Genomic DNA, 26359 nt, shown 5'->3' with positions numbered 1-26359 from the left:
ATTAACTCACAGAAAGTTAAAAGAAAAAAAGCAATCCCATTTACCACTGCAACAAAAAAAATTAAGATACCTAGGAGTAAACTTGAGGTAAAAGACCAGTACTCAGAAAACTATAGAACATTGAAAAAAGAGATAGAGGAAGACAAACAAATTGAAGAATATACCGTGTTCATGGATTGGTAGAATCAACTTCATTTAAATGTCCATTCTACCCAAGACAATATATAGATTTAATGCAATTGCCATTAAAATACCAACGGCATATTTCACAGACCTAGAACAAACTCTCCAAAAAATTCATATGTAATAAAAAAACATCCCAAATAGCTGCAGCAATCTTGAGAAAGAAGAACAAAGTTGGAGGGATCACAATACCAGATATCAAGCTATATTACAAAGCCACTGTTCTCAAAACTGCCTGGTACTGGCACAAGAACAGACATGTAGACCAATGGAACAGAACAGAGAACCCAGAAATCGACCCAAGCCATTATGCTCAATTAATATTTGACCAAGAGGCAGGAGCATACAATGGAATCAAGACAGTCTCTTCAATAAATGGTGTTGGGAAAATTGGACATATATATGCAAAAAAATGAAACTAGACCACCAATTTACACCATACACAAAAATAAACTCAAGATGGATAAAGGACTTAAATGTAAGATGGGAAACCATGAAAATTTTAGACGAATCCATAGGCAGCAAAATATCAGACATATGTCATAACAATATCTTTACCAATATAGCTCCTAGGGCAATGGAAACTAAGGAGAAAATAAACAAATGGGACTACATCAAAATAAAAAGTTTCTGCACAGCAAAAGAAACCATCAACAAAACAACAAGAAATTCCAAGGCATGGGAGAACATATTTGCCAATGTTATATCCGATAAGGGCCTAATCTCCAAAATTTATAGGGAACTCATACATCTTAACAAAAGGAAGATAAACAATCCAATCAAAAAATGGGCACAGACACTTTTTGAAAGTGGACATACAGAAGGTCAAGAGACATATGAAAACATGCTCAAAGTCACTAATCATCCAAGAGATGCAAATAAATCATTGTCATTTTGAGAATGAGATGCCAGAATGGCTATCATCAACAAATTGACAAAGGACAAATGCTGGAGAGGATGTAGAGAAAAAGGAACCCTCGTACACTGCTGGTGGGAATGTAGACTGGTGCAGCCACTGTGGAAAACAGTATGGAGTTTCCTCAAAAAACTAAAAATGGAACTCCCATTTGACCCAGTAATCCCACATCTAGGACTATATCCCAAGAAATCAGAAACACCAATCAGAAATGACATATGCACCCCTATGTTCATAGCAGCACAATTTACATTAGCTAAGATTTGGAAACAGACTAAGTGCCCATCAGCAGATGAATGGATTAAAAAACTGAGGTACATCTACCCAGGCGTCCTCAAACTACGGCCCACCGGCCACACGCGGGTGTTTTTGCCGTTTTGTTTTTTTACTTCAAAGTAAGTTATGTGCAGGGTGCATAGGAATTTGTTCATAGTTTTTTTTTAAACTATAGTTCGGCCCTCCAACAATCTGAGGGACAGTGAACTGACCCCCTGTTTAAAAAGTTTGAGGACCCCTGATACACAATGGAATACTACACTGCTATAAAAAAGAAGGAACTCTTACCATTCGCAACAGCATGGATGCACATGAAGAGCATTATGCTCAGTGAAATAAGCCAGTCAGAGAAAGATAAGTATCTCATGATCTCACTCATTTGTGGAATATAATGAACAACATAAACTGATGAACAAAAATAGATCCAGAGAAAGAAAAGCATTGAACAATCCATCAAACTTCAGAGGGAATGCAGGGGAGGGTGTTGGGGATCGGGGGAGGAGGGTGTAGGAGATCAACCAAAGGACTTGTATGCATGCATATAAGCATAACCAATGGACACAGACACTAGGGGGGTGAGGGCATGTGCTGGGGAGTGGGGGGTGGGGGTGGTCGGGGAGAGGTCAATTGGGGGGGGGCGGGGAGAAGACATATGCAATACTATATGTAATACTTAAAACAATAAAGAATTATTTTTTAAAAAGCATTTGGCTTTAAATTGTTCATTTCTACTGAGAAATATAATATGCCATGTAAAATGCCATTGTGAATTAATATAAACTGACTTAAAAGCTTGAGATCAGAGAAAGAATAAATGAAATTTTGAGGGACAAACAACATCTTACTGCTATGATCCTGAGATTTATCTCCATTAAATTCATTCCTTTGTGTAGACATTATCTATAGAACCAACCCTTTAAAATAGCACCATTTACCTGGAACAGTATGTATTAGTGGATTGGTGGTGTGTTTTTTGTTTGTTTGCTTTTTTGTCAGTTTGTTTTTGTTTGGAGGGCTGGAATCTAAGCCATAGCAGATAGAATAATAGAATAGTCCACATACCCACTCAATGTGCACACAGCTAAACGGATACAGATGAGAGAAGTGAAGTTTTGACTCTGCTGAGAGATGACTCATCTGTCATCTGTCCAGATACTAAAATAGGGAATGCTGATCAGTCAAGGGCATGATCTGAATCCTGATCACTGAGGGAGAAAGCAACTGACAGAGAAACCAAATGATTGATGTAAGAAGACCTTCAGAAAAGCTCTCCATAATTCACAATTGTGTGTACTGGGAGGTCCAATAGAATCTTAGGTGTGGAGGAATCAGTTAAGATAAGTGATCAAAAAGACATTAAGGAAAAAGAAAAGATAGGAGGAAAATCAAGTATAAAAATTCTATGACACTTTATTGATTTTAATTGTAAAATCTTTTTTTAAATAAAGAAGTACCCTACATTTCTCTGATATATTGAGATATTAAGGAGTAAAACGCCTGAATAGTTTAGGGCAGTTTTGGTGATATTTCAGATCTATCCTTTAATCCACTTTTTTATTCACCAATTATTTATTAAGTACCTACTAAGTGCTAGCCATGTACTTGTAAAGTTAAAGCAATGCTTAGAAATAGATTAGTTATGAATTCAATATCTATAGGTAAACATTGACTAATTATTGAGACCATCTATTAGGTGTGACAAATGAAACACTAGAATGATAGTTGACATGGAATTTTCCTCCAGAAAAAAAAATTAATAATAAAGAGATCATAGATAAAATGGATTCTAAAAACTTAATTTTGGCAAAATACATTTTATCTGGAAAATAAACATAGTAATAGTAGAAATCATATATGTGAATCTAATAATATTTTTATATAAAAACTAAATAAAAATTAGCATTTTCATAATCATAGTCAAGACACAAATGAAGAATTCTCTCACCAACAAACAGTAAAGAATGAGTTCCAAATTGAATCTCTTAGGCCAAAAAGAAGATGGAATCTTTGCTTATGATTCTTTGCCAAATTATTCTAATGAGATCTTGTTATTTTATAACTTTAATTAGAACTGTAATACAGAGTTTGGAAAAAGTAGGTTTACAGTTGTGAGTATGTGAAATACAGAGTTTATTCTTGAATTATTATTTACTAGAGGCCCAGTGCACAAAATCTGTGCATGGGTAGGGTCCCTAGACCTGGCCAGCAATCAGGGCTGGCCAGGGCCTTCCTTCCCCAGCTGCCAGCTGCCAGCTGCCAGTCAGGGCCTTCCTCCATTCCACATCACCCCCTGGTGGTCAGTGCATGTTACAGTGAGCAATCAAACTCATGGTCTCCCGTTCGAACTCCTGAAGGGACACTTTGCATATTAGCCTTTTATATATATAGATTATTGTTTTGTTTTTCCATACAAACAACTGTAAACCTATTTTGCCCCACCTTGTATTAAACTAACTGAAATCAATATTTGATGACAAATAAGATTGAATATATGTGTATCAACTGCTACATTTATACCTAGCCAGTACATACACATAATAGCTCCTAAATAAGTATGTGATGAATGAATGAGTCAAGGTCAATATCTAAGACAAATGACCAAATCTTCCTTCCCATATTAAATAATAATTCAATTATTGAAAACATAAGAAAGACAATCAGGAATCACTACTTAATGAAATGTGAAACAAGCCATTGCTTTGGAAGTCTTTATTTCCCATTTTTTTGCTTATGCGAATTAAATAACATATTTAAATGCTTGTCAACTGTTTTTGTATTCTGTTTCTTTAAAGAGAAAATTTTGAACAAAGGGGGGAAAATGAAAAAGCTAAGACAAGAGGGAAAAAAGATTAAAAATGAACTTGCCCATTCTCTCGCAATACATTTTGTTGCCCCTGACCACATAGCAGTAGAGGGAATGGCATCTTAAGTCAAAGAATCAGGCTGGAAATTGGTTGTACTGTGCTTTATTTTCTTATTAGTCACTCAGGAACCTTCAAAAAGTCACTTTATGCTTAAAGGTTTCATGCATTTCAAAGGGTTTATAATACAAAAATAATTTACAAAGAATTCTAAGATTTTCGAATTTAGGTTCTAAACAAATGCAAGGCGTTCTATGGTCAGTTCACAGGGAAGTGAAAAAGTTTGAGGAAACTTTATTTTATGCTTTTCTTTGGTTCAGTAATTTTATTTTTGCCTCAGTAAGCTTAAGTCTCAGTGATCCCACTAATAATTGTGTTTAATTCTTAACAATTCTGAGTGCTAAGGGAGATATTTTCAATTTTTGATTTTGTTTTTGTAATTTTTCCTTTATAAAATTTTGTTGTATATATTTCTGACAGTACTCCCTGTTAACTTATTTACCCCTTCTCTTTCTAAGACCCTGGGAAAGCCCCTGAAACCAAACAAGGGACTATAAAAGTTGCAGCACAAGGTAAGCAATAAAACACTTTAAAATTCTTTTTTTTTTTTTTCACTTACATACCATTTTATTGACAGAAGTAAAAGCTGTTTATTGTCGAACAGCACCATCTGCTGGGTTCTTATAGAAAACTTTGCATTGTTGCATGAAGGTACACATTTCAAGTATTTATTTAGTAACTGGAGAAAGCATGACTAAGACAAATGCCAAATTTGCAGGGGAAGCATTGAAGGGCCCAGGAATTAGTATCTTGACTCCAAGTTTCAGTCATTGAGCTTTTACTTATATTTTCAAAAATGAACCATAGGTTGATTGATAGATAGGTAGACAGATATATGATATATAGAGGTTTATAAATGATATACAAGTGTCCAATGTTTTCAAATATACCTTCTAATTTGTGTCATATTAGAAAAATCTGTCAGAATTTTTAAAAAATTAGTATTACTTCATCTGTTGCAAAATCAGATTCCAGATATGATTACAAAGAAATCACCCTAGTTTTTAGTACCCACCTGAGAAAATCTATTTACAAATATATTTGGGGTATAAGAGTGGTGTTTTTAAAGAGACCTTCAGGAAAATATTGATGCTTCAATTCAGCAGTTTGGGAAAAGTACTTCTTTAAAATAATTTTGTTATATTTTTTAGCTATCATCTACAATCACATTCTTTGAGAAAGCTATTCTAACTCCAGTGTCCCAACTCAAGAGAATGGAATGCAATGAATTATGCGACCTTGATGCTCAAACCAAGAGTAGTGATATTATGCAAGTACAAGGAATGGGTACAAGTGTCTGTCTTTGTCATCTTTGAAAACTTCACAGAACACACCTAGGGAAAATAGGGAAAATATTTATTGGAGAAAAATCTTTATTTTTCTCTTCTTTGCTACATTATACAATGTCGAACATTTAAGGAAATACATTTAGGTGATGGCACATTCGTTTCTGGGCAGAAGACCCTCGTAGCAGACTGCTTACCAGATGACTTGATTGCATCTGGCCAAAATTTTGCTGTCATATTTAATCCTGGACACAACTACATGCAAAATCACCCTAGTAAATATTGGCAAAATGGGTTGGCTAATTGGCACTTGACACAACAATGTTTTTATAAGCAATCTATAGTAATAAAAGCGTAATATGCTAATTAGACCGGACATCTTTCTGGATGAAGCCTGGGCTGAGAGGGAAGCCCTGGTTCTGGGTGCCAGAGGGAAGCTGGTGCTGGCAGCCGGGGGAAGGAAGGCCTACTCTTGCACGAATTTCATGCATTGGGCCTCTAGTATTTGATAAAATGGTTAAGAGCAAAGATGTAGGATTTTAGTTTTTTTTTGATAATCAGGTAGTTGAAGAAAACTGATTTTTCTTTACAGGAGTTCTGATAGAGAATGTAGCAAATGTTATGAAAGGTAGAAAGGCAGGGCAAATATTATCACTTTTGTGTTTTATATTCATGAAAATGCAGCTCAGAGTGCATTCCTCAAGCAAATGACCACTAGTTCAAGGAATCATTGCAGTTGAGGTATATAGTTCTTATAAAAAGCACAACCACCTGTTTGCACTGAGGCTTCTGAGGGTCACGGTGGAAATGGAACTATAGCTTGAGGCAGGAAGTTAGTATTATTTCAGCCTCATAATAGAGGAGCTCAATGGGAAGAAATTGAAGAGATAATCTGGCAACTGATTTCAAATTTGAGTTTGGACCATAGCCTCTTCACTTTTATATTTCAAATACATCGGACAAGGCAGGCTCAACTTATTATTTTCAGAATTAATGATTTATTGTTGAATGAATAGTAACCTAGCGTTTCAAAAGCTTATTAGAATAGTCCTTTTAAGAAAATTAGATGAAAGTGTCGATTAAGCACAGTGTACAGGCAAGAGGTAGGGCTAAACACCTACTTATTAATTTGACTTCTTATCTATGTGACAATATATTTTATATTTGCCTTATGTTTTTATCTCAATAAAAAAAACCAACTTATAACATAATATTTTAAGGTTATTTTCTTATTTCAGATTTGTATGGGTTAAATCCACTGAATTTATGAATACGTGGAATAGATTCTCTTATTCCCAGGAATATTCTGAGGAATGGTCATTTAATATGTTTAATACTAGTTTCTTTCTATTATTTCAGCAGCAGCTAAAAAAGATGAAAAGAAGGAAGGTATGTTTTATGAAAAGTTCCACTATGCCTTTTGTGTGAACAGTTTAACAGTTTAAGCTCTGGGGTGAGCTAGTATAAAGGTACTATAAAGGAGGATGTTGGCGAGGTAGGGGGTGGGTGGCCAATGTGATTAGGCAGCCTGTGTCTGCTGATGGTTGCTTATTGAAGTTAAGTTTTTTACCCTCCCACAGAGATGGGGATAGAGGGGCACTATCTCCTTTGATGATTACATTTCAAGGGGATGTCTCATAGGTCTTGAGCAAGATATTTCTGGTTGTAGAAGATTTATATTTCAAAGGGACGGAGAAAGAATTTATAATACAAGCTTTCTAAAGTAAATGCACTAACAAAAGGGAGGTCTGGGGCCTATAGTCAAGAAGAAGCCCATTTAAGTTTAGTCAAGCTAATGGGAATGTTAAGGTCATCTCAGCCACTGGGATTCTGGTTAGAGAGATGTTTCTAATGCACCCTGGCAGCACTTAGGCAAGGTCTCTAGTTATCACCACTGTTTATAAATCTAAGCTTATGTTCTCAGTAAAAATAACCTGTAGATATAAGCAATCATTTCTAACTTTGAAAATGACAATTATATTCTAACTAGAAGCCCAGTGCACAAAAATTTGTGCACTCGGGGTTGCAGGGAGGGGGGTCGTTCCCTCAGCCCGGCCTACACCCTCTTGCAGTCTGGGAACCCTTAGGGGATGTCCACCTGCTGGCTTAAACCCTCTCCCTAGGGTATCTGGCTTAAGCTTGCAGTCAGACATCCCTCTGGCAGCCCGGGATTCCTCGGGGGATGTCTGACTGCGGCTTAGGCCTGCTCCCCATCAGTCAGACATCCTTAGTGCTGCCGAGGAGGCAGGAGTGGCTCCCGCCACTGCCACTGCGTTTGCAGCCGTCAGCCCGGCTTGTGGCTGAACGAAGCTCCCCCTGTGGGAGCGCACTGACCACCAGGGGGCAGCTCCTTCATTGAGCATCTGCCCCCTGGTGGTCAGTGCGTATCATAGCAACCAGTCATTCTGCCCTTAGGGTCAATTTGCATATTACCCTTTTATTATACAGGATTAGTGTTTATATAATCTGAGAAAAAAATAAGAAAGCAAGTGTTATATTTAGTGACATTAGAGTTTTACATAATCATCATGGCTTAGGAGTCACATTCTGTTTCTGTTAAACATGGATCTAAGAGTCAATAGTCATGGGAGGGAGAAAATATTTTAGTTGATCATCATTTGTTTAAAGAGAACAAAACCATCTATACTAATAAAAGGGAAATATGCTAATTAGACTGGGAGACCTTCCAGGAGGCCTTCCGGATGCCCTTTTGGACAAAGCCATGGTGGCGGGGCCAAGGCAGAGGCGGTTAGGGATGATCAGGCCAGGAGGGGAGGGCAGTTGGGGGCAAGCAGGCTGGCGGGGGGCATTTATGGGTGATCAGGCTGCAAGGGGGTCACAGTTGAGGGTGATCAGGCCAGCAGGCAGAGTGGTTAGGGGAGATCAGCAGGCAGGCAGGTGAGCGGTTAGGAGCCAGCAGTCCCGGATTGCGAGAGGGATGTTCAACCGACGGTAGGACATCCTCCGAGGGGTCCCAGATTGGAGAGGGTGCAGGCTGGGCTGAGGAACACAACCCATATGCACGAATTTTATGCACTGGGCCACTAGTTTATAATAATAAAAGCCTAATATGCTAATTAGACTGGACATCCTTCCAGAGGACCTTCTAGACGAAGCAGGGGCTGTGAGGGAAGCTCGAGTCCTGGGTGCCGGAGGAAAGCCAGTGCCAGCAGCTGTGGGATGAAAAGCCTACTCTTGCACAAATTTCGTGCATTGGGCCTCTAATAATATCATAATAAGGTTAACTAAGACACATTAAGGTGTTTGTTATCAAGAGATTGAAATCAGTATTAATTCCCCCATAAACACATAGCAAATACTTCAGTGTATTTTGGAAATGATATAATTTATATGATGACTGTTGTGGTGAGTGTTCAGAGACATTACAAGAAAAAAGAAGTAGTAAGTTCCTGCCACAGTTTTGGACACACCGTAAATCCTCAAATATGTTCATCTTTCCTCCATCACTTCTTCTTAGGAATAAAAAAGAATTTACCTTTTTATTTAGCTAAAGGAGTAATATTAACAGTTATTTTGTTATTCATTGGCATTCAAATATGTGATTAAAAAACTTTGGGGTATATAAAACCATAGTCAAAGTACAATTGCATAGTTTTAGTCTTTTTATATATATTTCTCATTGCTATGCTCAGCGTTTCTTGTTATATTTTTCCTGGATTATGTACATCTTTTTTTTTTTAGAAGTTGTCCATATTCAATATGCAATATTTGGAAGAGTTTGGGAATATTTGCCTATAGAGAGTCATGTGATCTAGTGAAACATATAAAACATGTGTCCCTGAGTATTTATTAATATTATCATTCAAGAAATGATTATATTTGAGAAAAAAATAGCTATCTACAATAATTTTTATTGTTTCCAATATATAATAGGAGAATAGGCTTAATGTTCAGCTACTCTAGGCAGTCATTGGATTTTGTTTCGTGAGTTCCTATTTCTATTTATGTGTCTCCTGTTAAGCAGAGAAGAAACAATGTTAGAGAGTGGGAATCTTTGAGCATGCTTTCTCCTAGTCCACTTGGCCATAAATTCCAGCTGCAACTAACAAAATAGCCTTACAAAATAGATCACTGTCAACTTTCCTGATAACGGGATGCAGTTACTTACTCCACCAGGCGCCAGGACTGTTTAAATGACATGTTGACATTACCTAAGAAAAACTACTTTGTTTTAAAATTGTTTGCTCTGCAAAAACAGGAGGTAGTGAATGGGTGTAAATATGGTCGGACACAAGGATCGGGGCTGCTCTAGGGGCTACGTGGAGAGAGCAGTCAGCAGGCCGGTTATTAAAAAAAGGTTCCCTAAATTTTAATTTGGTCTGGACTCCAGTGGTCATTTACTCGCTTTTGCTCCACAACAATATATAGACAACAGCTTCTCAGCTCCTGTTTCTTCCTTTCTATCATCTCAGTAAAGATCACAGATATATTTCCCACAGGGACAGGGAACATATGTCTGTTCAAATGAGGCACATTTATAACAAATACCAGATACAATTTGGATTTTCAACATTACACTAAGTTTATTTTACACCAAGTTTATTTCTATTCACATTCAGACTTTTTGGACATTGTTCAACGATACTAATTACTGACAACTTTCCTGGAGAAAGAGAAAAACGAGAAGATTTTAAGAATTGAATTAGAATGCACTTGAGAAGTTCTTTTGCTGGTGAATTTTAAAATACAGAAACAAACTTGCATAACAACTTTCATAATATCAAAGACGATCTGTGCATCGGGCCGCAAAGGGTTTCTTGCATTAGTGAACTCTGAAAATTTGAATTTCATGTGCAGATTTTATCCCAAGCCTGGCTCATCGCGTCTCTTGCAGAAACCTTAACAAGAGCGACCCTTGGCTCCATGAGCTTTGCCCTCAATGTTCCTGTTCTTGGGAATTTTGGCCTCAGAACTATTATATCTTAGCCTGAGTGGAATGGCGTTATTGAATAAATGTTCAACTGAGGTCCTGCTTTGACAAGCCTGTCTCTATCGAGGTTTCCCCTGGATACCACTCCTTCTCCCCATTCAGACACTTTCCTCATGATCGATTAGCAAACCTTATCCTTACTCTCCGTTAGGCTCTCGAAGTCTGCCCCAATAAAATTGTGTTTTTCTCTCTAAAATGTGCTTATTCTCTATCACCTCTTATGTAACGGTCCTGCTGTCCTTATAGACACCGAGACTTAAATTCTGGCGTAAACTTTAACCTCTGTTTTACCTTTGCCTCTGACAATTAGTCCTCCGGAATTTTTAAATGACCTGAACTCTCCTATGTTTAATCCTTCCTAAAATAATTAGGAAAGCTAATCTTCACTCACAACCTTCAGCCCTCTAATTGTGACCTCTCACTGATATTAGACTTCTCATGTGAACCAAGGAAATGATGCCTGAAATCAGGGGTTCTCAATGTGTGTGGTCAAGGACTTCTGAGGGTCACTGAGACCCTCTCAGTGGTTCTGCAAAGTTAAAATTATTTTTATGAAAATCATGAAGTCATCATTTCCCTTTTACGTTTCATCCTCCCATGAGTGTGCACTGGATTATTACAGAGATTACATAATGTGTGATATTGCAACAGATTCAATATAAAAGCAGTTATGTAAATCCAACTGACTTCTCAGTAAGCCATATATTAATGAGAGTCACAAAATTGTGAAGCAAAGTCACTCATCTCATTATTTTTTATATTTGAAAGTGTATTTGTCCTAAAAATATTATTGATGTTATAACAGGTGTATTATTTTAAAAATAAATATCTACTTTTTTAATCTTTAAGTTTTAAAATTATAAACATAAATTGATAGAACCTACATGAATAAAAGCTCTTTGGGGTTCTAAAATTGTTAAGAAATTAAAGAAGTCCTGAGATGAAAAAATTTGGAATCTCTGACCTAAATAATTATACTGCCTATAAATCTTCTTCCAAAATATTGAATTGGCTGCTTTTTTTTGTCACTATCTATTTAAAATATTCAGTGACTCCACACGGACCACAGAAGATAGTCAAAGGCTTTAACCTGCAATTCAACTCCCTACAGTCTGCTTCTTGACCTCCTGTCATGCACATGCCTGAATAGTTCCACCTGTAAAGATACAGTGAGCCCTTCTGAGATTGAGAGAATCTTGGTCAGCCAAAGCAAGAGTAGCCAAAGGTGCCAGATTGTGAGTGTCCCCCGCACGTCCCGCGTGGTTCCGTTTTCAGGTTCAGGTTTGGGTTCTGGAGGAGGCCGCACACAAATGAAAGAGACTAGACAAGAAAAAATAAATTTGGGAATTGGGGGCCAGGCCGGAGCCCAGCTCAAGAGGAAGGACTCCGCTTTGCTCTGGCCTTGCTATCCCTTTTATTCAGGTTTTGGGATACACCCATAGCCCTTAGGCAGGCAATTCCAACAATAGCCAATCAGCAAGGATTTACATAAAACTAAAAGGTGGAAGTTGCTTCAGCTACCATTGTCTCAACTAAACAGTGGGTGCAGAGCTCTGACCTTTCAGAGCTCAAGGTCTCCAGCCTTCCGGTTCCTTGTCAACACCTCTCTGCTAGTGAAGACTATGGGCGGCTTCCAACACCAGATCTTCATGGTCCTTGTTCCACACACCACAAAGGATGATACCTATAGAAAAGAGGGTAGATAATGCAACACAAATCAGGAACACTTCATTGTGGAGGAGGCAATTCCATATTACAGCCAAATGATTTTAAGGTCTGCAGCTCTGTTACAAACAGATCTAGGAAGGAGAACCCTGGAGGTGATGAGAAGAAAACTCTCATGACCGCCTCCCAGGAGAGATAGGGAGGCATGTGGGAGATGGCCTCACAGCAGTTCCTCACATCACGCGCCCCCCCTCCACCCATCCTCTTATGTTCCTGAAGGATCACAAGCTACCTGTCAAGACTCAATTTAACTGTGATTCAACCTTTGCCTGCTTGTCCTATATGGATTATGTGCAAGACCATCACAGCACCTTTTACCTTATATTCCCATCCAATTTCTTCCTTTATGTATCATACTAGTGCCCCGGTGCACAGATTCATGCACATTGAAAGGATATTAATTAGAAGGTGGCCGGCAGGGTGGCACTGAGTGAGACGGGCTGGACATGCCCTGGAGGCAACCTCCCGCAGTTCCTCCCCAGCCAGCAGCACCTGGGGTGGTGCCTCAGCTAGAAGGGCACCTGCAGAGTGAGCAGGGGTCCCTCTGGCAGGTGGGGACCCTCAGCCTGGCCTGTGGAAATTGGGCCGAAACCAGATCTCCAACATCCCACGAGGGGTCCTGGATTGCGAGAGGGTGGTTCTTGGCTGACGCACCCTGGAATCAGGCTCCCCCCTCTCTGGTACTGGGGTGCTTCACCCAAGAACCCAAGAACCGCTGCTGCCAAGTCACTGCAGCTTGGCAGCTCCTGCGCTGAGTGTCTGCCCCGTGGTGGTCATTGTGTGTCATAGCTACTGGTTGGAGGGTCAGATAGTCACTTAGTCTTTTATATATATGGATACTTCATCTATTCTAAGCCATTCTCAATTTTACACATAAAATGTGCTAGCTTGCCTTTGTTTCTGCTATTATCATAACAGAGCTTACCCTTTCCTTTTCCTCTGTAAATATTCAATGTTTACATGGTCTAAAACAAATTCTCCTTCTTCTAAGACTTTTGTCTGACCCTCCCAATTACATATACTTTCTCTTTCACTTATAATCTCCCATCAGAGTTGATCTATAACTCCCTACAGTCACTCATGGCTTGCCACCTTGTACATCATATTACTTGTATTCATTTTCTTTCTATTCTGATTGACTTTAAGGCTTTTGAGTAAAGGGACCATGTTTAATTCACTTTTATCCCCTACAGGGATTAAAACATTTCCTCACTTCACACATCACTCAACAAACATTCATTCTGTGAGTGAAGCAATAATGTAGGACTAAAGATAAATATAATAGCCAGAAGAATTATGAGCAGGCACTTAATTTTTTCATATCCAGGCAAAGAAAATTCCTTTTTATTATTGGGAGTTATTGTCCAGTGAGCATTTTAAGCTGGAAAATTATAGTCAATTGTTGGCAATTTCATCTCTGATGTATTTGATCACTAGCTGCTATTTAGGTTGCACTAGCAGATCTCAGTCGATCTCATTCAGTGAACTTCAGCTTCTTGATGAATTCCCACACAGGTTATCTTCTGAAAGATACAGCTCCATTGAGAACTAGCCAGAGTAGATTTATTGTTTCCCATAACCGGAACAAGAGGAAGTAGAGTAAAATGCAAAAATTCATGTGAGAATTAGTCTCAAGTTCCAGGGCTTCCAAACTAGAGGAATCATGCTGAAAAACAATGCAAAATATCAGGTTTTGTAATTGGACATATATGTCAGTTGGGTAAGTTTCACAGAGTAGATGGGTACTTCATTACCAACATTATTAGACTACCAGAGAGCTAACTTTTCCCTTCAATGTCAATTGGTATTTCACTTCCTTCTGGCATCACTTATGAAACATAATAGACCATACCTGGTACATTACTAAAGTTGAGTGAGTGATGAATTGAACAGATTGCAAACACATCACTACTTTTGAATAACAGCTGCTGCAGGCCTCGATGTTCTTAATAAAAGGCTTGTTCAGATTATTGGGCAGATGGTTTTTAGGAAAGTGTAGTCACCAAGTAAGCCTTTATGATATTTTTAAGCTGTTTTGGCAGAGTGCTGAGAGGGCATAATGAAGTTTAATAGCATGAGTATTAAAGGCTGGTACTTATAGCTCTTCAGAGTCAGAATGTGATCTTTCAATTGCAAGCATTATTATTATTTTTTTTTTTTGGTTGCTTGAGTATTTTACTGTGTAAGTCTGCTGCTCTGTTGGCTCCAAAAGATGATTTTTTAATGACATCACTTTAAGTTAATTTAACTATGTTTTCCTGTTCTTACATGCAAATATAGCAAACTTTCTAAAGGTCTAGTTCGATAGATCATGGCTTGTTATTTTTTACATTTCAACTTTATGAAATACTTTTTATCTCAATAAGTGTTATACCCTACCTGACCCTGAACTCCATATTATTTTTTCTTTCATTTTAGTACAATTGCTATTTAGTACAATATATTACCAATTCTTATTAGTAGGAAGAAAGTGAACAAATTTAAAACAACAGACATTTTACAGATATGCACATTGTATTTAGCTTTCCACACCTATCTCATGCCAGCATCTAGTTGGAGAATGGGGCTTTTGTAAAAAACCTTGCCCTAATCTGCCACACTTATTCTCTGTCTGTTTCAACATTACTCCCAAGCTTTATTTCTATTGTATTCCTGAATAACTATGGGCTCATCATGATCTGCTTGCGTTTTCCATGTTGGCAGCATTTTGGGCTCAAAAAATACTCAGTGAGGATCACATGACCTCTTGGGCAGCCAGAAATCCTGCTCCACTATACAGGGGCCAAACACATTGAAAAGTCATGATGGCCAATGAACTATCCACTTCAGACTTTCAGCTGCTGTGCTATAGAAATTCATGTCTTTAAACAGAAGTGGAGGCTATATATTGTTAATATATAGTTAGGTATAAGACAAAGATGATATTTATTATGTTCTTACATAAAAATATTTAATATGATATTTTTCTATATGTTTAAAGTACTCACTTGATTAGAATAATTATTCATGAAGGAAATGAATGCGAAAGTGCTTGCAAAACACTTGTGTTTTAGATAGCACATTTAGCCTAATCCATTAGTTTCTGATGAGAAACTTAATAGTGAGAAAAAGATTGATTTCTTGGCAAGGAAGGTGGTGAATATTAATAAAGTCTAGCCTAAAATGTGTTTACTTTTAGACACAATAGTGTTTAGAAATGTTTACTGAATAAATAAGTGTTTTGTTCCAAGGACCTATCATTTTGAAAAATAAGGCTTGTTTGTTTTATCCTTATGTGAAACATATCCTTATTACAGAAAAATTAGAAATTCAGAAAGAAGAAACATCGTTTTAATGACAGTGTATCCTTTATAGTCCCCCTACTGTTTAATATTCCAAACATTTAGAGATGTAAAACAGTGACATTAAAAAAATCATGGTGTAGCTCAGTGGTTGAGTATCAACCTATGAACCAGGAGGTCACAGTTTGATTCCCAATTGGGGCATATGACCAGGTTGCAGGCTCAATCCCCAGTAAACGTGCAGGAGGCAGCCTACCAATGGTTCTTATCATTGATGTTTCTATCTCTCTATCCCTCTCCCTTTCTCCCTGAAATCAATAAAAATATATTAAAAAATATATATACATATATGTATATATTGATATCTATCTATATACATGTATATCTACACTAATAAAAGAAAAACATGAAAATTGACTGTCACTTTGCAATGCACACCAGCCAATCAGGAGTGAGTATGCAAATCAATCCAACAAAACTGACGGCGGCCTGGCACCCAAGCCGCTCCCGGCCTCTGGGCAGCACGCATGCAGGCTTGGAGGGGGGAAATATAGAAGTAGAATTATTACATGAAAAGCATGCTCAGTTTTATTGCTTTCTAGATTCTTTTCAAGTTGCTTTCCTAAAATGTGCTTTCAGCTTATAATTCTATGGAAGAAGGTTGATACTTTCATTATACTGCCACATTTTTTTACATAACAGCTCAGTTGCCCATCTAACAGTTTTTGTGAGCAGACTGCTGTTCATTGTCCTCTTCCAATATTTTAGGTCTATTACTTCTTTGTGGAAGTAAAATCATGCTATGAACCTATCTCACCATAAGGCACACAAATCCATTAACTTGCAAACTGTTAGTGGATATCTACTGTTCTAGGTTCTAAGCCATACAATTGTCAACCAGAAAAGAGTTTATTTACTTTTTGCAAATAGCAATTTGTAGTTCATTGTAATGATTCTAATTTCACTAATATTGGAGAATTTCAAAATTCAGTTACAGAAGAGGTAAAAGAAAGAATACAGAGTATAAGAAATAAAATATTCTAAGCAAAAATCTGAGGTAAGATGCCTCCATCCTAAATTAAATGACCTCAAAAACCTCTTTATTTTAAAGTGATAGGAACAGGTAGTTTCATGGCCTATATTCTGGAAACAACATATTTCTCAGATCTAAGCAGAATAACCAAAAGACTAAAAATAAAATAGATGTCTACTGATCACTGAATACACTTTACTAAATAGCAGTTACTAAGTATAATGATGTGTTCATTAGTAACCCGTGAGCCAACATCCACCAGTTCTTTTTTATTACAATAGGAATAATTGAATGTTTATATCGAAAATGTATTGATTATTCAAAGAGAATACAACATATTTCACCTGGACTGCTTGAGATTGAACAAATGAAAAAAATTGCAAATTAAAATCATGGACTCCAGCTAATTTTTATGGGAACAGACCATATATTGTTTCTTTCTAGGAAAATATTATTGTCTTTCTAGGAAAATATTATTAACTTCTTTTATAGATACACTGTAATCTCTATGGAAATTATATATGGATATTTTTTCTTATTTTTTTTTATATTTTATACTTCAAAAAGTTTCTCACTTCCTATCTCATTCTCAGACTCACCCTCTTAAAAAATTTCTCTTTAAGCCCTAAGTTCTAAAAATATATCATGTAATCAATCCATTTTGTTGAAAATGATTTAAAGGTGAATGAACATTTTGTTGTGAGCTAATCAGTTGTTGATTGAACTTATTTGCTTTACCAATAATTTATCTTTGTGTTTTCAGATTCCAAGAAAACAAAAACATCTGCACAAGGTATTGGAAATATTTTCTGATTCTGTCTTATATTTGATGAACCCCCAAATAGCCTTACTTTTTAAAGGATTAACATAGAAAAAAAACTATACATATGGGAAAGAGGAGAGAGGAAAAATACTGAGGTTGAAAAAAAGAAAGAAAAAAAAACAAAAACAAGAGTCGAGTCTTTTCTGATAATACTGCTCTGAGAAATATTTGGCAGTAATAAAAAAATAAAACTGTATATGTTTACCTTTCACAGTAATTGTTTTCAAAGATATATTTGCTTGACAAAAAAAAAATTGAACAATGCTTAGTACCAAGCATTTATTTCACTGGAAAGTATAAATTCAATTAATCTTTGATACACCAGCATTAAATAGGAAACTAAATAGTTTCTTTGTGTTGAACCGAATCATAACTCATAGCAAGTACACCAGTTTCTTCTGTATTTATTCATATGTGTTTTTGTGTTCACATGTAGTTATGAAGACTGCAAGGTATAAATTATTTAAAGTGGTTATGCATTTGGTCCTAGGTTAGTTCATTGTCGAAGAGTATATTACAATCAAATTAAGGAAAAACCTATGATAAGCAGCAATACCTCAGAGCAGCACTCACTGTGAAATTTAAGGGAAGAGGATGAGGGAGGGGTTGACAACATTATAGTCTAGTCAGTGTGTCAGAGAAGTAAACTCTATCTTTAAAGTTTTTAAGAGCAATGGTTTTCTTTCAACAGAACAACCCAAGGGAAAAAGTAAGAAAATGCATGAAAATACGTTTGTTTTTTTATCTGAACTACTATAACTACCTGCTGACACATGTAGACTTGCTGTTTTCAGTCTCCCTTTTCTACATTTTATGCATGTGAATTATTTGCTGTTTTTTTATCAAGATGAAAAAATACACAACCTGGGATTGGGGAGGGAAAGTGTGAACTGCAAAGCATGTTATATTCTTAGAATTCCTTTTAAAACTCATGTAATCATCTAATAATATCATCCATAGCCTCCTAACCTAAAATACAACTACATCCATTAACCAAAACTGTGGGTGTAATTTAGTCCCTATAATCTGGTTAGTTCTGTCCTTAGCAAAGACTGAATAGAAATTCTTTTACAGACCAGTTTTACAACTTCTCTTCTATTTATTTCTTCTTGTAATCTAAAATACCTTGGCATGTTCCCATGATTTATAACATTTTGTCCATAACATGAATTTTCCTCCTACAAGTGCTACTCTGGGCTCTGTGGAATACCATTTCTTGGGATCCATATCTTAGGCAGCACCTGCAGTTGCTTTAACACACCGTACTAAAGCTGTTTGCTAACAATTCAGTAAAGCCTTGAGGTCATGTCCTTTGCAAACATACACTCTCCTCTACAGAAAACAGGACATAATTAAGAAATAGAAATAACCTTACCTTAACCATATTCAATTAGCATTAGAAATCATCACATTTCTAGGTATATAAAGGTTTTAAAGATCCCAATAATATGCAAGGCATGGTTTAAAATGTACACCAAATTTAAAAAATATGTATGCATGACTTGGTTCTGCAAAAGGTCAGGACGCTGAGAAAGTCTCTGTCATAAAAATGCTCACAAATATCCTGTGGAGAGAATCATGGAATTATACTACAGCTCAGCCAGGGGGAGCAATCTCTCTATAAAGAAGGTTGTGATTTATGTGTGTGCAAAGCGGCTGAGGAGCGCTGGCACAGGAATACAGAAACCACTCTATAAGCCATTGCACCAACAGGAAATGAGACATAACTGGGGATTTAAAAAATGGTATTAAATTATGCGTATATATTTTTATATGTAGGGTTATACATACATACATATATATATATATATATATATATATATATATATATATATATATTCTTAAAGTCCTCACTTCATCGCAGTCTATATGATTTAAAACTTCTTGCAGATTTGCTGAGGATTCTTGGCCATCTTCATTTAGGGCACTGATGTAAATAAATAGAGAAGCCTTCTTAGAAGTTCATTTACATCTCAACTGCTTTCCTCTTTGGAAAGATCTATGGATTTTGAATTGGGCAGTAATAAGGAAAAAAAAAAGATTTGTCCTCTAAACAACTATTAATTCTTTTCAAATTAACATATTTGTTCTGGTTTATCATCAAAACGTGTTTATTATTGTTGTTGCATTTTTAAATTTGTTTGATTTAGGGTGTTGTTTTTTTGTCTTTAAGATTACTTCAATTATACATCTCCAACCCTATATTCTTATTTTGTTCCTACTTTTCTAGTTAACACAGCTTAAGAGGCTGTATTTTGTCTTAGTTTAAAAATAAATCATGTCATGGTAGGGGACACAGGGTGAAGAGCACGTGAGACCTTCCTGTACATATTTTTATAAATTCCTGTGACTTATAATTTTTTCAAAAAACAAAAGAAGAAAGAAAAGAACTCAAAAATATTTTCATGCTGTTCTGTGACAGAACTCTGTGAAGGGAAGTAGAAGGAAATACTTGTTCTGAATATACAATATTCATCTTTTTACAACAGTTATTCCTTGCCACAGTCCTGCATTAGCACATACATGTTTCTTTGTGTTAAAACAATTAAGTGTGGATGCACAACATTGGAATAATAATAATAATGATAATTATAATATGTTTCAGAACAGGAAAAGAAAGAAAAACATACAGAACCAGGTAACTGTTCTCAATTGCCTCTATCTTTTTAATTTCAAGATATTATTTAATTTGCAGTTAAATGCTGAATTGTGATCTAATAACATGAAATGTTGACTTTTTTTTCTTGTCTTGTTTGATACAGCAAAGCCACCAAAGAAGGAACATTCAGGTGAGTCAGGCCAGTGTTGCTGGGTTCTTTCTACCAGATGCCCAATGTTTATTAATGCTGCAGCTCAGACGGGCGGTGAGGGCCATGACAGGAAAGGGCAGGAAATTCTTCTATCTCACTCCCCTCCACCCCGACTTCTTCACATAGAGTTAACACTACCAAAGGTTTAGACAATGAAAGACAAATATTACATGACACTCCTGCTACTCAATGTATGCTGTGAACCTGCAGCATCAGAACCATCTGAAACCCTGCAAGCAAAGCAGAATCTCTGGTCCCACTCCAGGACTGAATTAGAATCTGCGACCTCCTAAGATCCCCAGTGTCTGAGAAGCACTGTTTTACAGTTTAGTGTAAAAAAACCTAAAAACAAAATAAGACCAAATGCTGTCTGTGATTGTGTCTGGTATTGCTTTGCTTTTAAAATATGAAATATTGAGCCCAACCGGTGTAGCTCTGTGGTTGAGCATCGACCTATGAACCAGGAGGTCTCAGTTCGATTCCCAGCCAGGACACATGCCCGGGTTGCAAGCTCAATCCCCAGTGTAGGGCATGCAGGAGGCAGCCAATCAATGACTCTCTCTCATCATTGATGTTTCTATCTCTCTCTCCCTCTCCCTTACTTTCTGAAATAAGTAAAAATATTTTTTTAAAAAATATATGAAATATTTCATTTAAGCAAATATTCTCTCCCTATTCCAAATGTTACTTAATGGCATTGCTTAAGTACTCTGGCATTTCAATGAGAGTAGAGTAGATTTTTCCCTCAATGTATTTATAGTCTAATAGTGGAAAATTGAATTGGGAATCAGACAACCAGAAAAATAAACATAAAAACAAACTAAAAATGCAATTAGTATAGATATCGAATGTTTTTCTAAAAAGTTCTAGCATTGAACTTGCCCTACTAGTGGTTTCAGATGAAAATAAATGCAAATTTCTGAAAATTTTTATTGACCTCATTTTAAAACATAACCTGTTGATTTTGCCTGGCAAACTTCTACTCAAGGAACTTCACTGATTTTTCTTGTGTGTCTACTAGTCACTACTGCTATTTTATTGTATTTCAATTAAAATAGCATTTACTTAATATTATGTAAATAACCATGCAAATATAGCTTGACTATATTCTTACCTGTCCCATAGACCACAAACTGCCACAGATTTGAAATCATATTTCTTAATCTTCTTCAACTTCATAATATTCCTCAGACAACACAAATCCATTTATGTGTCTCTCAAACTAGTTCTCATAGTATCATTTTCTTTCTTTTATAAAAACACTTAATATACTGATATAATCATATTACCTTTTCTTTTTTTCACTTTAAATAACCATAATTTAGAGGTTAAGGATTGCCTTTTATATCTCAATTCCCACAGTGTTCATTCTGAAGTCAGCATATAGTGGACATTTGATAATGGTTGATTGATTGGAAAGAGAAATATCAAGTAGGATAAGTACATTTATTTAAAGCATTTAAATATGAGTGAATTTCAAATAATTTACCATATGAAATAATCGCTCATTTAACCACTTCATATTAACATTGGTATTACTTATCCTTTCAAAAGGAATATTTATGTTTATCTCACAGAAAACATACTATTTGTTCAGGGGTAACATTTCCACAAGTGGGCCATAACACATATTCTCACTTATTCACCCATACGCAGAAAGCTAAAACAAAGCAACAACACAGAAGCATATAGAAGCAACAGAATGACTATGAGTGGACTCAGTTTCAAGAGTTTTAATAGCTAAACATTATTGTCTCATACTGAACCCGACAAAATACAATAATTCAAATTCTTTAAAATCATTACCTGCTCAGTCTAGGCGTTCATGATAATGTAGAAGCTTAACAATAATTAGCTTTATTTTAAAATTTTAAACCATTGGCTAATTTATCAATTCACTTTGTTTTTTATACCATTTTATAGGCTTCAAGAAAAATGAACTGGCTTGTATATGAAAACAATAAGATTCTTAGATATTTTAGAATGGAAAACAGAATGAATAAGTTATGAATGAGCATTCTGTGTTGGGAGAAGGTATACAAATTTAAAAAAAGAATTATGGTCTGCAGCATATATTTAAATAAAGTACATCAAAGAAATGGCACAGTGTTGCATTTTCTCCTCCTCAAACCTATTTTTATTAGCTTCCATTTAAAAAATGAAAATAACCTTAAAAATATGTTAGAGACAAGTAGATGTGTAATTAATTTAGACATTATTTCTTGTCTTTATCAGCTCCAAGTGAAAAAGAAGTAAAAGCAAGTATGTTGAATAAAACATTAAAAAATAAGCTTATTTTAGCAGCTTACTCATTTAAGTTTTCTGTTATAGACAATGCTAATGCTGATTTTTAAAGCTGGCTTACCAAATATTTCTTGCTATGTTCATTTAATTTGTTGAAATGACATGCATAAATAGTTAACCTTATATTTTCTGTGAATTCATTCTTATTAAAACTTCTCTATAGATTTTCATTTGTAAATGTTAATTTGTCCAGATCATAATCCCTTTTTGTATTTTTGTTTCCCCTTCTGCAGAATGTTAATTGATCTCTTCAGCCTCTTAAACACATCAGACTTAATATTTCTAACGATTAATCACTTGATCAAACCAGTAGGCAACGTAATTTGTCTACCAGTGAAGTCATTTTGTCTTTAATAAAATGAAGCCCTCCAAATTTTATTAATTACTACTGTTGTAATGTCATAGTTTTCCTTTTAATGTCTGTATCCTCGCGTTGTAAATATTGACTGAAAACTATAATATACTATGGCTTCTGCTTCAATAGTAGCAAATACTCTTAGGGAGAAATGCTAATTATTTTGTCAGTATTTCTTAATTCAATACCTAACTAACAGACTGTCATTAATAAAAATAATTTTGGCATAATTGCATATGAGCATAACCAATGGAAGCAAGACACTGGGGGGTGAGGGCATGTATGGGAGTGGGGTGGGAGGCAATGGGGGGATATGGACACATATGTAATACCTTAATCAATAAAGAAAATTGGGGAAAAATAATTTTAGAAAAAATATACTTTTAGATTCTCTAAGCTTTTTATATAGGAATTTATAGTTAAACCTGGATTGTATGCATAATGTGTTTATATATTTTTCTTTTCAGTAAGAGCTCCTTCAGTATTAAAAATAGTACTGATACATAAAACAAATTCATTTTTTTATTTAGTGCTGGGTTTTTGAAATAGTATATAATTTATGAATCTATCAGAGAAAATTTGAAAATGTAATGTTGAATAACTTATTGAAAATTTCTTTTAAAAATTACACATGGAAGTGTTCATATATATATATATATATATATAGTCATAGTAGACTTTAAAAGAGAAGGTTTATATGAACTTTAAATTCCATTTATATTTCATGAAAAATTTTAGTTAATATAAATCTGATTGGAACTTTATATTATGAAGTCTTTAGGATGCTAATACTTGGTCTGTAGAAATGCATTACCAGAAATATATATAAAATAAAACTGATAACTTTGCAATGTTAGTAGAAAACTTTAGATTGATTACTCTGAAATGAACATTTTCTTCATAAAAAATGTAACATGTAGATAAAAATATTCATTTTCAATAAAAAACCCTTATAAGTTCTGCTATCCACGAAACACACTATCAGATCAAGTTTTGAAGAGATCAGCATCGTTTCCACAAAATTAGGTTGCCAAATCATCTTCAACCCAATATAAAAGTTGCAAAAGAATTCATATTCAATTCCTTATATTGTTGAGAGATTTGGACTTTACATGAGTATTATTTCTCAAGATAAAAATTAATTAGGGATAATTCATAATTGTTTAAATTCTCTACTAACAAAGTAGCCAGCCATTTCCTCTCTGGGAAAAACATTTGTTTGGCCTTAAAAACCATACAATGGAATTTTTATTTTTACATGCTACTATATACAATAGGTTGTGTGTAAAGTTAATGCCTAAGGTAAAAATTGCATATCATTACAAATACTTTTAAAATTCCTTAAATCACCCATATATTATGGTATACAAAGTTTTGCGTATATAACTTTAACATGCAGGATATTAATTTCATCATCTTAAATTATGAGAGCAATCGAGAAAGTACGATACATAGTTTAGTGAACATGAAGTGTGTCTGTGATGCATTTCCATGGTATTGAATTTTAAAAGATAGGTAAGATTGACTGGGTTAGAGCAAGTCCATGGAAAGAGTAAGAGGTCATATATTATTAGCACTCACTTAAATGGAATAACTAGAATGGTGATTGAGTTTGTGGTGTGAAATTGTTTAGGCCCTGAGGAAGCCAAAATCAGTGTAGGGAAAATACTGAAGAACACAGACAAGCTTGAGATCTATATCTTATTTTCCTATGGATGACAGAAAACTTCAACTTTAATTAGCCTTGATTTGAGGTACAACATTTTGTACTGGGACCAGCATTTTAGATTATGTCTTATAGGCAGCTTTCCTATCTTCCACACGAGATATTCAGAGAAGCTCCAAGAAAGTATTTTGGCCTTTTTTATTCTATTTTTTCTCTCTCTCTCTCTCTCAAAGCAATCAATATTCAAATAAAATTTGTGTTATATTATGGCTAATCTCTTATAATGCAAAGCTAATTGATTGATGTCAAATACTTCTTGATATACCATAATTAAAGGCCAAACAAAGAAGGCCTTTCAAGTCCTCTTTCCTATAACTCATATCATTTTAGATGTAAGTATAAACTAATAAATTAGTATTCCAGTGTATTTTGTGGAATAAGCTACCTGCTTTATTGTCACTACTTATATAAGCTAAAATTTTGATATTGCATTGTGAAATCCTGGAAGAGAGTGTCTGTATTGCTACTTAAAGAAGTTCACAAGTTTATAAAAATACACGTGCTCCATAGTTTGACTCCCTCTGTTGCTTGCTTTGCTCTTAGGTGCCACATACATTTTATCTTTTGGACAATTTAGTCTTGTTTGATTTGCAATACTATAGATATCCACCTGACATCTCTGAGGTGTATTTCTCATTCTTTAATATCTGAATTTTGCAGAAACTGATCGAGCCAAGGAAGAGGCTGGTGCTGCCTCCACTAAAAAAGGTGAATACAACCTAAATAAAAAGGTGTCATGACTAAAACTTATTTCTGTGCAGGTTTCTAACTTAATGTTTCATTTAGTGCTTATTAAAGAGCTCTCTTTATTGATTTCACTATTTCTTGATGTGGAAACAAACTCACTTTGCACAAGATTTATAGTGTCTATATTAACAAGGTTTTGTCTTCAGTGTTCTGATGCCAATAGTTTCATTCCTTGGGGCCATAAACTAAAACTAGTAATTGCAGCTCAATTTCAAGTTAGTTTCTGAAAAAATTGAAGAAATGTAGCTGTTCAAGTTCAGTGGGATCCCAATCACCTGGAGAGAGCATTCAACTACAAAATACTGCCTGAGGTGGTTAGAGCCCAAACAAATGAAACTTTGACTAGAAGAACTTACATGAACAATAGACATTTGGGGGAAGAATAATATCAGATTTTAAAATGTGTTCCTTGGAATGCTCACTTGGAAACACTTTGATTTAAGAGACATATTGGAAAATTTGGAATTTAAGTTTTCAAATGTATTTCTCTTGTCAGCATCCCTTCTCATTTCCCATTAGGTTGAGACTTCTGTCCCTACTGTGTCATTAATGCTCTTACTAATGCTGATGACGTTATCTTTACTAAACCAATAAAACCATTCTAGCACTCACATTACTAGATTTTTCAGTTGCACTTACCATTTTGTTTCTTCTCTCCCTTTTGGGTTATCATGCCAACATAGTCTCTGAGTTCTCCTAATATTCCCTGATATTTCTTTCTGACTTCTTTATGTTTTGCCCTTTTCTACACCTTTATCATTGACTAGAAGCCCGTTGCACAAAGTTTCGTGCAAAAGACCTTCCTTCACCTGGCTGCTGGCACCAGTTTTCCTCTGGCCACCCGCTGATCGGAGCGCCTCCTGCCAGCGCGATCGGCCACCCTGAGTTCCTCCAGCGCTGGCAGCAGGCACTCCGATCGGCGGGTGGCCAGAGGAAAACTGGTGCTGGCGGAAAACCGAGTTCCTCCACTGATGCCTTCCAGGACCCGCAGCGCTGGCCTTAGGGGCTGGCAGGAGGAACGG

The 26359-nt window shown here is 35.7% G+C and overlaps 1 protein-coding gene across 1 annotated transcript in view; it reads left to right on the top strand.

The window, feature by feature from the left end:
- Positions 1–26359, top strand: part of TRDN (triadin) — a gene marked incomplete at both ends in the record, with an annotated part of 228008 nt that overhangs the window by 129570 nt on the left and 72079 nt on the right. The window contains 8 exons of the mRNA XM_079781157.1: positions 4755–4808; positions 6942–6971; positions 17336–17365; positions 18087–18104; positions 20001–20033; positions 20158–20184; positions 22441–22467; positions 25251–25298. Coding sequence (XP_079637283.1) covers positions 4755–4808; positions 6942–6971; positions 17336–17365; positions 18087–18104; positions 20001–20033; positions 20158–20184; positions 22441–22467; positions 25251–25298 — 267 coding nt within the window. The remainder of the gene's footprint in view (positions 1–4754; positions 4809–6941; positions 6972–17335; positions 17366–18086; positions 18105–20000; positions 20034–20157; positions 20185–22440; positions 22468–25250; positions 25299–26359) is intronic.

The sequence above is a fragment of the Cnephaeus nilssonii genome (assembly GCF_951640355.1).
Source record: "Cnephaeus nilssonii genome assembly, chromosome: 9".
NCBI lineage: Eukaryota > Metazoa > Chordata > Mammalia > Chiroptera > Vespertilionidae > Cnephaeus > Cnephaeus nilssonii.
The sequence above is the reverse complement of the archived record's forward strand: the minus strand, read 5'-3'. Positions and strand labels throughout refer to the sequence as shown.